Below are 14,048 nucleotides of genomic sequence, written 5' to 3' on the forward strand. Positions count from 1 at the left end.
CAAATATTAAAACAGTCAAGAGAATGAAAAATTGCTTTAAAAAATTCCTTCCCTTGCTCACTTTAAAATGAAAATACCAAGGGAAAAAAAAATAAAATGTATTACAACTGGCTGTTACATTAACTCATATAAAATGAAAACTGGACCATGCGCAGGTTCGTTGGTACTATACGAGTATGTGGTTGGCCAGTGAGGTTCAGCACTGTAATGAGACACTGAATTAAGATATCACACCACATACACAACACGCAAGGAGCAAGTGCATTACTTCGGACACTGGACTTTGGCAAAAGTATGAAACAAAGTCATGTCAAGGGAGGTGTTTCAAGCGAGTGAAGCTGTCTCCTTACATCCTTCAAGTTTTAGATGTTAATAAAAATAACTAAAATGGAAAGATCTTCACGGATACTTTACATTGTAGCAAAAGCCCTGCAACAAAATATAAAGGAAACCCTAAGGCTTTACATTCGCTAACACTTTCCCAGTTTTAGTTAACCGAAAAAAGAACTGATCTGCAGAAGGAACTGAAAATATTTAAGGAAGTACTATCACGGGTCTTGACTGAGTAACAAAAACCTCAGGGCCTCGGAGCAGGGTTGCACTAAATTGCCCAGGGGCAGAGCTGTAAGCAGCCCCTAGTTTAGGTAGACTATTTTAACTTCTTTTTAAGAGGGCTGAATTTGTAGGGATGAGGGAGCGAAATTAGGCACCGCGAGGGTAGAGGTGGATGGAGGTCCTCTGAGGTGAATATGTAACCCTAGGCCAAGGCGCCCAACCTGCAGGAAGAAGAGGCCAAGAGGAGAAGGGCCGAAGTAAAAAGCGATGCCAGGAGAAACCCACTTTTGAAAGGCCCTTTCCGGTTACAAGGCACTCTCACATGCTTTATCTCATCGGACACAGCATCCTTTCTGCTGGCTTCCGGCGTCTACAGACGTAAAAGGACCAACGCGAAGGCACTCTTCAAAATCCAGACCCCAAGAGGGCCCGCTACCCACCCGTTCCCGCAGCTCCGGAGCCCGCGGCCCGCCCGCGCCCCCTAGGCGTCCACCGGGCGCGCACGTCACTCGCCCGCTGCCAATCGGCGCCGGGCAGGTCACCTCTCGTCCCGGGGCTCGCAGCCCCGCCCGCCGCTGCCGCCGCCGCCGGGGCCCGGACTTCAAGCGCCCACCGGTCGCCTCCGCTCTCGGCGCAGGCGCGGCAGCTCGGCTGGAGAGGGGCGGGGGCTTGGGAGAGAAAGGACGCCGCCGGCAAGGATGGTGCTGGAGAGCGTGGCCCGCATCGTGAAAGTGCAGCTCCCCGCATACCTTAAGCGGCTCCCAGTCCCCGAGAGCATTACCGGGTTCGCCCGGCTCACAGGTAATCCCCACCTTCAGGCAGTCCCCATTCTCGCGCGCTTCCCAAGGCGGGGTCGGGGTGGGCGTGTGTGCGGGGGTGTCCAAAAATTCTTGGGCCAAGGGGCGGAGCGGAGCCTGGCGAGTTGGCGCGTGACCCCGTGACCCCCGCGCGCGGAGGACGGTGGGCGCGCGCCGGCGCAGCCGCGGTGGAGCTCGTGTGATGCCAGCTCTCGGTAGTTGGCAACTCCGGGTGCTTGGCTTCGTCGTTATCTCCGGTGTCTTTCGCGGACGGAGACCAGATTTTTCCATAGAAGGTGCTGAGTTGGAAGCGGCCTTCAATCTCATCCATCTTCATCGCTCTCTGCAGTGTGCTTGTTTGTTTTAAAGCAGGATAAGTCATTATCCAAGGCGCTGTGTATCAGGCAGTCTCAGTTCTCTGCTGGATTTTAACCCACATTTGTTGTGGGTGTGAGTGAATGTGTGGGAGAGAAACACGACATACGCATAATAGTATATGGCAGTTTTATTTAGTAACAGAACTAGAAATAATGTCTATTCCCATAGGGGAGAGATGACCTATCATGGGGGCATTTGAGGTCACCTCCAGTACTATGAGCCCGGAGAAAGTTGGGCTAACTCGAGTTGGAGGAAGGATACGTTAGCCAGAATGTGTTCAAAGACTAGTGTGATGGGCCAAATCTTAGAAAATGAAATGTAATAATATATGTAACATTCTGTACTTAGATCCTCCTTACAGAAAAAGAGCCCACCATTTAGGATTTCATACCTAGAGGATGAAAATTTCCAGAATGCAGTCAACACTTGGAAAATTTTGTCCAGTTCTAAGCATCACAGTGTGCGTGGGAATATTGGTAAAACCAGACTCAGATTGATTACGATGGTGTGGGGGAAAGCATATTGATTCACAGCAAACATTGACCTCATGTCCTGAATAGCAGAGAACATGAATTAAGATAATTTTGAGGTAAATAGGATTGCTAGCTTGGAACAGTCTGGAGATGTATGGTAGCTTACTTAAAATACAGCATTTGAAAGACTAGAAGATTTATTTTGTATAGACCAAAAGACAAAACTAGGACTAAAATAGTGAAAGTTATTTGGAGATAGATTTAGCTCCAGTACGAGGAAGTTTTGAAATGTTTTTTAAATTAAAGAAAATTTACCTTCAACAAATTAGGGTGCTTTGGGAGATAGGCCCTCTTGGAAATGGAAAAAAAAAAAAATCTGGTGGGGATAGATTTAGAAGGGGTAACTAGATGACTGTTCCAAATCTAGAGATTCTTTGAATTATGGACAGAGACAGTTGCCCTGTTGACAAATGGACTGTGAAATTTTAACATTTTAGATGTTAAAAACATTGGTAGAAAGCTTGTAACTGAGTAGAATGCATGATAACTGAATAATAAACGTTAAAAAGAAACATCTAAACATCATAAGCCACATAAAAGTAACAAAATGGAAAACTTTCAAATTGAATCTTTAATCCTCCCAGTTTATTCTGATAGATTTGCCTCAATTATGTAAAATTGACTTTTTCCCCCTTATCATTTCTTTTACTTAACTACTTTACATATTTTAATATATTCCTCATCTTGTTCTAAGAACTATATGATCTTATTTTACATTACATCACAATAGGCCTACCCATTCCCCTGCAGCTGGAAATTTGTAATGTTTATATATTTGTGATTTTAATGTTCACTGGTAAGTAGGCCTATACCAATACCAATTATTATTATTATTTTTCTCTTTTGATTATACCCTTAGATGTATTCACTAAAATAATAATACCAGGTCAAAATGATATGATCATTTTGTGATATTTGTTCCTGGTTGCCAGCTTACTTTTAATAATTTTGCATAAATTACTGAATTTTTAGCAGTCAAAAAAAAAAATGTCCCTTACTCCCACCCAATCCATTATATTAGTTTTAATTTCTGTAACTAGAGTGTAGTGTGAAGCAGATTAGAAAGTATATTTCACTTAGTGGCTAGGAGATTTTGGAAGTTTTTTTTTTTTTATTGAACCCTACTGTCAACAAATACTTAATTCCTATTACAGGCATTAAGGAAACAAACTTAAACCATTTTCCCCTTACATCAATAATATATAGTAACTTCCTCTTCCAAACTGTTAATATTTAATGTGAGGACTGATTCTCAGAAATAATGATAACTCTGATAAACAGTGTTGCACATTTAAGTTCCATTACAATGTGTCTCCAATTTAGTTCTCATTGCATCACTTATTTGTTTAGGAAACATTAACATGTTTGTAATAATTGCTTTATGAAAAAAATGAGAGTTTTTTTTCGCACTTGTAGCAATTGCAGAATCTATTTGAAGCACTATGGAGGAAAAACAACCAATTTCTACCCTGAATCTCCCTTTTAAAATAGATATTTATAATATCTAATGACATTGTCTCTCGAATGAGCTTCTTAAAGAATCCAGGCTTAGATTTGTTGAAAGAAAGTTACCTGGAAGATGACTTTTAGCAACTGTTTAAAGGTCTACGAGACCAAAAATATATTCATTTTTTTAATCTAGGACAATTAGAGCAAAATTCCACATTATTGTTGCCTGTTTTCCTTCTCTATTTAGCTCCAGGAAATTTTTTTAAAACAATCGTCTCTCTCATGATGACTTTACATTCTTAGTATAAACACTTGGAGATCTTAATTACTGTATAATATTTACAGACAATCCTTATCTATTTAGAAACAACTTATCTATCTAGTTTAGGTCACATTTTTAAGAGTGAGGCTTTTGAGATAAGTTAGTATGATTCCCACGTCCCATTGGAAGTGTAGTGTATTCTAATACTTTGACCTTTAAAAAAGCTTTCCCTGTCATATGACCTTTTAAATAGAACAACAAAAAAATGTTCCTATTCTAAACTCAGAAATTATTACTTCTAGATTTAAAGCTAGCTATGTAACTTTAAATATAGTAGTTCTTCCCCACTTGAACTAGTTTGCTTCTTTGAAATGTAATGGTTTTGCTCTTAAAGACAAATAATATTTTTCCCAGAGAAACACAAACATGTCAGAGCTGACAGATTTAGGGGCATTGCGTCCTACTTTGAAATGAGTCAACAAAATGTTGCCTAACTGGGCACCTTTTCAATGGATTGAACGTTGAGGTCAGTCAGTTCCATCTTTGACGTAACTGCAGCCAAAAATGCATCTCTTTCTTTCTCCACCCCCTCATATTCTCTCACACTTTTATCTTCAAATTGTGGCTTGTCCTTCTAAAACCCTTGCTACTTGAGGCACCTTCTTGCCTTAAGTGAAACAAAGCTCTCCCTGAGGAAAGCACTTCCCCCTGTAGCTCTCTGGTGGTGTCTTTTCTATCCCTCCTTGTCTTTGTGGGATGAGGGAGCAGAGACATTGGGCATCGTTCAGGCTCTGCAGAGCTACTTCCACACTGGAACTGTTTCACTCTCTTTAACGAAAACTGTCTTTTACCATCTATCAGTGTACCTTTTGGCTGTTATCTGTTCAACTTTAGTCTCTCCATTACATTTTTTAGGGATGTTGACACCTCATATTTTTCCCTTCTACAATACTGCACTTTCTTTTTCTGCTTAAAGCTGCCCTTATATTCTGTTTTGTTTTTTTAATTAGAGGCCAGTATCATCATACATCCAGGTAATGAAACCAGAAATCTGGGAATCACGAAGGATCTCCACTACCTCCATTTACCTCATGCTCCATACTTAATCACCAAATCCTATTGATTTGATTACCTGAGTTAGTGTTTAAGTTTCAAGGTGAGTGAGGGTTGATCACAGACCTACCCCAGTGAAAGCTATAGACTGTTTCCTCAGAAAATGCGTGCACTCATGCACATACATTGTTGTAGGGAATATTTGGGGAGCCATTTGTCCTCTTTTTGCCTTAGTTTCAGCTCACATTTTTTTCTGGGTTATTTCAGTGGATTTCCAACAGGTTGTCTTGCTCTTATCCTCCCTCTCTGCTCTTCCTTATGTCTCTCCACTAATCCATCTTCCAACTGATATCAGTGTGATTTCATAAATGAACAATTTTCCAGTTACATAAATATTCAGATATTTCAGTGGTTCGCTTTTATATCAGAGCTTTTCATAATCTGGCACCTGCTCACTTCTACAGCCCTCTCCTTTCATTATATCCCAGCAATACCATAGCACTTAGTTTCCCAAACTTTTCATGTATGTTGTATCTCTGTGCCTTTGCCTATGGTGCTTTTCCTGTGTGGAACGTAGCTCTTCCTATCTGCCTAGGGTCTCCTCCTGTACTCATTCATCTTTCAGAACCTGTTTAGGTGTCAAATCCTCCCCATAAAGTCTTTGCTCATCCCTGCAAAGAGTTAATCATTTCTTCCTCTGTATTGCTTATTTATGATAATACATACTACACAGTACTGTAACCCTTTATAGATCTATTCCATACAAGATGGAAAGCTCCTTCTTCTAAAATGTGTGCCCTATGAGAACAGGGACCGTACGTAACTATTAGCTTGTGTCCCCAGCACTTAGTGCAGTATTTGGAATGTGGTGGGTTCTTGTATTGCGGAACAAATGAATGAATTATTGTTATTCCTATTTTACAGACCAGAGAAACCTGATTCCTAGTCTATGAAAATCTGACTTATACAACAGATAAACTGGGAATTAGTTATTTATTTGAAATCCTGCTCTGTGCCAGGCACTGTACGAAGCACTGGGTACATAGGGACAAATAAGACAGCTGCTACACTGGCATTTAGCACAGTTTCTGCACATAGTAGTAGGCACTTAATAATTATATACTAAATAATTATATAGTAAGAAAGTTGACAACAAATTCTTTATTCAGATTTCTTCATTCATAAATATTTATTAAGCACTTAAATTGATGAGCAAACACAGAAAGAGGGGATTGTACAAAAGCAAACTTTCTAAAGTGATGGAAATACCCTAGATTTTGTTTTAGGTGGTGTTTACAGGTCTGTATAGTTTCAAAATTCATCAAATTGAATACTTAATACAAAGCTCGATAGGCTGAACTGTAAGTTACACCTCAATTTAAAATAAAATAAATTGAGCCTAGCATTATTTAGGCACTGAGGATACAGTAGTGACTCAGACATCTTGTAGGTCTTCTGTTATGGTTGGGGTACATGATGGCTGGGTACAGCCGTTAAAATTCGTATTTCCAAAGGATACTAAGGAGTTGGGAAATGTTTCTGATATAATATTAAGTGAAAAAGTTGGATGTAGAATGTATATACAATATGTTCTCAATTTTGCTTTTTCTTTTTTTCAGTATTTAAAGCATATATAGTTACACACCAAAAAAAAACCCAGAATTACAACAAAATGTTACTGACTCTTGACTGGGGGGTATTGAAAGTTATTTTATTTTTTATACTTTTCTAAATTTTTAAAAATAAATGCTATTTTTGATAAATCCTAAAACAACAAAAATAAAAAATATACTGTACAAAATATATCTTAGGTTGGTACAAAAATAATTGTGGTTTCTGCAGTTATTTTTGTACCAACCTAATATTATACCTAACAGTAAGTAATAGTTTTTTCTTCACAGTATCTAAAATATCTGTAATAGCTCAACATGTATCGAATGGGTTCATAGGAAAAAGCTGGTCTTAAAAGTTTTTTTTTAAAGTTTCTTGTTTAATTTTTCTGTATTTCATATTTCTTCACTAAAAGTCAGCCTTAATAAATAATATGATTTCTAATTGAGCTATATAGGTTGTATCATTATCCTTTATAAAACTTTTCTGTAGTTAAATTGAATTTTATCATTAAAAAGCAGATGGTACTACAACTGTTGTATAAATTACTCCATTGTAGGAGATAATAATATCTTTATATATGTAATATATATAATATACCGTGTTTCCCCCAAAATAAGCCCTAGCCAGACAATCAGCTCTAATGCGTCTTTTGGAGCAAAAATGAATATAAGACCCGGTCTTATTTTACTGTAATATAAGACCGGGTCTTTAATATAATATAGTATAATATAATATAAATAAAATACAATACCGGGTCTTACATTCATTTTTGCTCCAAAAGATGCATTAGAGCTGATTGTCGGGCTGGGTCTTATTTTTGGGGATACGAGAGAGGGAGAGAGGGAGAGAGGGAGGGCGGGAGGGAGGGAGAGAGACACTAGTGTTTTTAACCAAGGAATGAAGTGTGAGAGGAGCAACATTTTCTGAAGTAGATTTTAAATACTATTAATACCATTTATTTCCTGAGATTTGTGGGTTAAGATAGGAAATGCTAAACTTAAGAATATAAGCTAAGGATTTCATCTTTACATTCTCATTCATTTACTTTTTGACTTGGAGCATTTAACCTCTTGTGACTTTATAATTATTTACAGTATACTACGTAATGTTATTCTACATTCCACAAACATTTATTGAATACTATTTTAAGACTATACTGGCTGTCGGGGACAATAGCAATCTAATATATTAATTGCCTGATCTAGAAGGTAAGCGTAAATGAATAATTACAGTACAATGTGATGAGTGAGAAAGGAATTGACATTTATGCTCTACATTATTCATTCAGTAAGTCACTCATTAAACATTTCTGAGGTATCTACTTTGTTCCAGGAGAGTAGTACATAGCTCCTTTTCTTACAGGCCGACAGAAGAGACTTTAGATAACAGTAGTGTAATAAAAGAATCTTGAAGAAAGGGGCTTGAGAGCACAGGAGGAAGTGATTAATTTTGGTTTGTGAAATCAAGAAAGATTTCTGGAAGAGAACATATTTGACCCCAGGCTTAAAGAGTTTACACAAATGAGTCATATTATCAGAGGGTAGGAAGGCATGGCAGACAAAAGGAATTGCTTATGCAAAAAGCACAGGAAGGCTGCTACTAGGTAAAAGCTTTGGATGGCTTTAAGTACATGCGAGATGGAATGTTTGTGGGAGCAGAAACTGTCACATTAGCCCTGCCATGCTATAGAGTTAGTACTTTATGGAAACAATGGTTTCCAGCAGCACCATCTAAAAAACTCTGTGATGATGGAAATGTTCTCTGTGCTGTCAAATACAGCCACCGGTGGCTATTGAGCTGCTGAAATGTGACTAGTGTGTCTTAGAAACTGAATTTTGAGTTTAAATTTATTTAAATTCAAATAGCCACATCTGCGTTTTAATCATATTTTTTATTTTCTGTATTTTGACTCTGACATCTTGGGGGGTCTTGCTGGCCCTGGAGAACCTGCCCCTCCCAGGACTAGCTAATTCCTAGAGATAATAAAACAACTTGCTTGCAGAGCTCACCTTTCATATGCAAATAAACCAATCCAAAGCCTATACCTCAGCCACCTCTCTCACCGCCAACAAGGATTTTTCCTGCCCTAAATCACCCTGGGCCAGGTATGAAACAACTAAGAACCATCCCTATAGCTTAGAGCCCTCTGAAATTTTTTCAAGCTATCCAATCCTAAACTGTTCACCTTGTCTTACCTTGCCATTCCTGGAAACCATAATAAAAGGCTTCTGCCCACACTTTTCCCCTCTCCTTCCTCCTGACCAACTCTGGTATTTTCCCATGTAGACTTGCATGACGTATTGTCCCCTCTTCCTGGGAACTGTAAGTCACACTTCTTTCAAGGCAGTTTTCTCTGTCTGTCATCTTACCATATCTGATTAAACAAAATCTTGGGTACAAATCAAAACATTGTGGCTATTTGGCTACTATATTGGACAGCACAGATCTATAGATAGCCCCCACCCCCAAGAAACTGCTTTTGTTATTCCCAAAATGTTAATTCATTCAAAGTATCTATTTGGAGTGTGTTCACTTTGGTTATGAGAATAGAATAGCCAGCATGACAGATAAGATCCTTATCCTTAAAAGCTTCATTCTAGTGACTAAAAGATGATATCCCCCCAGATTTCTACCATATGGCATTGTCAAGTTGAGTTATCAAAATATTTTTTCAAGAGTTGCTACCATCTCCAGAATCTCTTATTAAAAGCTAACATATATTGTATATCTTTTCTGTGCCAGACACTCATATTTGTAGGTGCTATAGATAAATGTTTAATTTAGAGTTCATAACAAACCTTTGGCATGGTGTTGTATCAAAAATAGTTTCATTTTGGAAGAGTTGGTATTAAGCTAATCTTTTCAGTAGTTGAATAGAAAGAACAATTATGTCTGGAGAGTAGTTTTACCAAATGAACAGATAAAGTTTTAAATCTGTTGGATTTGATCCACGGTGATTTAGAACAAGCTGTGGACTTACTGTCCTGGACTACACCTGTTTAACTTACAGGTTACCCACATGAAAATGGGAATAATAATGGTGCCTACCAAATACAGTTGTTTAACACAGAGTTAAATGAGATGATACAGTCTCACTCTTACCATAATCTATTATGATGAACATTTATTAGTATGCCTTTACATATAATCTTCAGTTTTTCTCTTTTTCTCGACTAAGCTATTTCTGCATAGTGCTTAAGGTATCAAAGAGGCCCCCAGTGAAGCATGTCAAATGGTAACTCTTTAAGGACAGAAAGGATTGCCCAACAGAGCCCAACAGAGGCAGGACCTGAGCCAAGCTGACACTTGATAAATACATGTTGAAATGTTTATCTTGGTTTCCTGTTGTGTTTGTTTCTACAGGCATAGAGACCATTTCATTTATATCACTTATGTTCCCTATCCCCCAAGACAGTGCTGAGTACTAAAAAGGCATTTAATGAACACTTACGGAACAAGATGTAGCTAACAATGAGAATATTCAGTCTATGAAAATTTCAGTTCTTTAAAAATAGTAGCTTTGACACAGCATGTAGGTGTTTCCTTAGGAATCACTGTCCCTTACCAAAAGTGTAAATTAAAGCATCGAAGACATGTTCTGTCTGAAATTATAAATCAATGGTAAAATATTTACAGATATTCTGTTGTATGGTTTTAGACACGGAAATATTTTCTAAACCTGTGAAATATATCACACATTGAATTTTGTTTATAATTATGGTGATAATAATTCCTGAATTAAAAATAAACACAAATATACTTAGGATACTGAAAGAGGATATTTGATATAGGACCTATTTCTGAAAATTTTGTTTTCTATTTCACAAGTCTCAAGTTAGCCCACAGATGAAACCAGGTGGTCCTAGGTATATAGGTGGCTGATGTGTTACTTATTCACAGTTTTACAGATGAATAGTTGAGAAGTGAAAGTGAGAAGTAAAGAACAGGTAAAGAATAATCTCAAAGATGAGACATGCAATGTGAGTTCTATTACAAGAGCACCGTCGACTCACAAATCCCCATGTTCAGTTTCAGAATGGCTTCGGTTGTTGCCTTTCCTTGGTGTGCTTGCATTACTTGGCTACCTTGCAGTTCGTCCATTCCTCCCAAAGAAGAAACAGCAGAAGGATAGCCTGATTAATCTTAAAATACAAAAGGAAAATCCCAAAGTGGTGAATGAAATAAACATTGAAGATTTGTGTCTTACGAAAGCAGCTTATTGTAGGTGTTGGCGTTCTAAGACGGTAAGAGGTCCATTTATACATACACTAAAATTTTGTGCAGTTAAAATTGTCTTCCTTTTTAAATCCCCAGTTTTGAGGTTCTGTGAGATGAGAGATTTTCCCATAGTAGTCAGTACTGAAAGTCTGTATTTCTAAAGTTTGCATTTTATAAGCAATACTACCTATATTAAAAAAGTTACAGCAGCAAGGAAAGGTAGACATCTGATGTTTTCACTATGTTCAGCAGTTAGGTAGACTAACATGTAGTGTAAAATATACCTGTTATGAGAGAGGATGTAAGGTTTAGTGGAAAAGAGTTTAAGCTTTGGAGTCTGAATAAATTGTGTTCAAAGCTGATGTCTGTCACTCACGCTATGACTTTGGGCAAGTTACTGAATCTTTAATCGCTGATCTTCAGGGTTTTTTTTTTTTTTAATCTGATAATATACCAACATCACAGGGATTTACGAGAATTTAGTGAGGATGATATGTGTACAGTGCCTTATAGTGTGAGCTATAATTATGGATGATTTTTAATGTGGAAATTAAAAAGGAGGAGTTTGGAGTGATAAGTATTATAAGTAGTTGATGAGGTCTGTTTTCTTTTTCTACTTGGATCATAGGTTATTTGAGGTTTTAAGTGTAATAATGTTCATTACAGCATCTTATGTAATAGCAAAATTTTAGAAACAATCTAGAATCTGATAATAGAGGAATGATTCATACAAATAATACAAATGATGGGATATTAGGAAGCTACTACGAATCATATTTTAAGGAATATTTAATGACATGAAAGTATGATGTAATACCAGTAAGACAAGCATATTTCAGTGTGATCCAATTTTGTTTTAAAATGGATACATATAGTAAATATGTATATTTACTATACAGAGGAAAGATATACTAAAACTTAATTATTATTACCTATGAGTGAATCTTTTAAAAATATTTTTAATATTTTCAAAAATGTAGTACACATAAGTTTTATAGTAAGAAAACATTATGAAATAATATATTTTGACTTTAAATTACATTCTTTTAAATTTAAATAAGGGAATAAAATAGGTGAGCTCAAATTTAGAGCTCACAGAGAAACAAGAGCTTATTTTGATCCCCTTTAAACCTATTTTATTTGACTCATATAGAATCGTACAAGTTTATTTAAAATCTATACCAAATAACGAATTAACTACTTAAAAGTTAGATTTGCTGTGGCAATGGGATATAGTTTGGTTAGATGTGGACTATATCTATACTCAAGAAAGCTATCTGATGGTTATTTATTTTTTCAAAAGTAATGTGCTTTCTTTATAAGAGCATTTTACAATATTTCTACTTACTGAATCATTTAAAAAATAACACTTGTAATTATTTTCCTTTCTAGTTCCTGCCTGTGATGGTTCACATAATAAACACAATGAATTGACAGGAGATAATGTGGGTCCACTAATACTGAAGAAGAAAGAAGTATAATAGTAATGAATTAGGATTGAATTCAATTGTGTGCTGTAAAATCTTATAACTATTTTTTCATTCTTGTGTTATAGATCTTTCAAAACGGTGGTCTTAATTATTAATACTGGTTAAATAGTTATTTCTGCCAATTTCTTTTTCTTGCTACACTACTGTTTATATTTGATATTTCGTATCTTCAGTCATTTATATAGAAATTACTGTATAAAAGTGTACAATCCTTTCATTCTGACTTCAAAGAGTTAATGTATCTTCCTACAAAAAAACCAACACTTCTGATTTTAATTAATTGAGAAAAATCTAAGTTTTTGGCCATGGGTCTAAAACTCTTTATGTGAATATCAATATTTTCAATACTTAAAAATTTTCTCCCTACACTATTAAAGATATTATTTTTCAGTTATCTTCTGTTCTGGTCATTTGCAGTGATTTTTTTCTTTTTCAGCCTTCAACACTCCATTCTTTTTAGATCACTAAGAAAATTATTGCTCTCAAGAATTACTTGAGTTTTCCAAGAGATAAACCCCTTTGCTTTATAGAGATGTTGTCTAATAAATATGTTTCCCAGTTTCAGAAAGACGTGAATTGGATATAAAAAGTTCCAACAAGGAACACTTATTTACACTGTAAAAGTTTTATTTACTTTGCAAAGGCTTGTTTGTATGTTCATGGATGTTGTGTATATGTATAGTGAGCTGTTTGACTCAGTGACAGCGTGGGTGGGGTGGCAAGAACACTTACAGCTAAACTCATGAGCTGCTGCAATTTGAAGGTCCAATTAGAAATAAAGCATATCTGAATTTATATTAAAATAATAAACAGTTCAGTGGTCAAAATTGTGTTAATATGAACATTTTCCTTTTTATAATAGTGTAAACCCTACAAAAAGTTGCATAATAAACTTACTGGAGAATCTTTAAAACTTTGCAACTTTTTAGCCCAAGAATCTGTTTAGTTTTATTTTCATATTACAAGCTATCCTTATGTCTGTCTGTTAAAGGTAGACTCCAGTAGGTTCACTCTGCCTCCATTATAAATGAAGAAGGTACATGAGGCAGACATATGTAATTATTCTTCCCATCATATTCAAAGCTAATAGTTAGTGACCACTTATATGTATGTCCCAGCCACTGCACTAAGCAGTGGTAGTGCAGTGGTACTTGGATTTTAATTTATTACATGTAATGTCAACAGTTTCTGTTGTGTGATTTTTTTACTTTCTCTTGACCAATAGGAGGAATTTTAGAGTTAGAAATGTAGTTTGTGGTTTTGAGAAGTTTTACAAAACTGTATGTCCTAAATTGTTGCTTTTTCCTCATCTGACCTGTGAGAATGGACAAATACAACATTGCTCTCACTTTGGCTCTGGTATTTTTTCCTGAGATCTTTTCTTCAACACTCTTAAGGTGTCTAATTAATTATTTTTCCACAGTTAATCACAAGACTTTGGGAAAAAGCCTCCTCACCAAAAGTTCAAATAGCTTGGTTGATGGTCATGAAATGCTTTTCTTTAAAATCATTCACTGCAACTCACAGTAACATGTTTACCCATGTTCTAGTGGTTCCATACTTAGATTTCACAGGAGGAGGAAAAATTTGCTCAAAATGTGGAGACTAAAATTAAATTATCAACTTTTAATTCTGTAAAGTAAGAACATTTAAAAAATAGAATTACCTCATAAAAGGTAGTTTTCACACCCCAAAAGCA

The 14,048-nt window shown here is 36.3% G+C and overlaps 1 protein-coding gene across 2 annotated transcripts; it reads left to right on the forward strand.

Annotated features, from left to right (window-relative positions):
- The first annotated feature begins 591 nt into the window (after positions 1-591).
- On the forward strand, positions 592-13,697 carry CISD2 (CDGSH iron sulfur domain 2). Of its 2 annotated transcripts, XM_033105636.1 has the most exons (4): positions 592-1,356; positions 10,671-10,885; position 11,132; positions 12,252-13,697. In XM_033105636.1, exons 1-4 carry the CDS (start codon positions 1,254-1,256, stop codon positions 12,338-12,340), a joined length of 408 nt encoding a protein of 135 aa, XP_032961527.1. In that variant the 5' UTR covers positions 592-1,253; the 3' UTR covers positions 12,341-13,697. The 2 variants fall into 2 exon arrangements, with proteins under 2 accessions (XP_032961527.1, XP_032961526.1); XM_033105635.1 differs by lacking the exon at position 11,132 and having other exon boundaries at positions 638-1,356.
- The last annotated feature ends 351 nt before the right edge of the window (positions 13,698-14,048 follow it).

This window comes from Rhinolophus ferrumequinum, chromosome 5 (assembly GCF_004115265.2).
Source record: "Rhinolophus ferrumequinum isolate MPI-CBG mRhiFer1 chromosome 5, mRhiFer1_v1.p, whole genome shotgun sequence".
Classification (NCBI taxonomy): Eukaryota; Metazoa; Chordata; class Mammalia; order Chiroptera; family Rhinolophidae; genus Rhinolophus; species Rhinolophus ferrumequinum.

Coding starts and splice junctions, on each gene's coding strand:
- CISD2 (XM_033105636.1), top strand. CDS start 1,254: ATGGTGCTGGAGAGCGTGGCCCGCATCGTGAAAGTGCAGCTCCCCGCA. Junction 1,357..10,670: donor CGGGTTCGCCCGGCTCACAG/GTAATCCCCACC, acceptor CCCCATGTTCAG/TTTCAGAATGGCTTCGGTTG.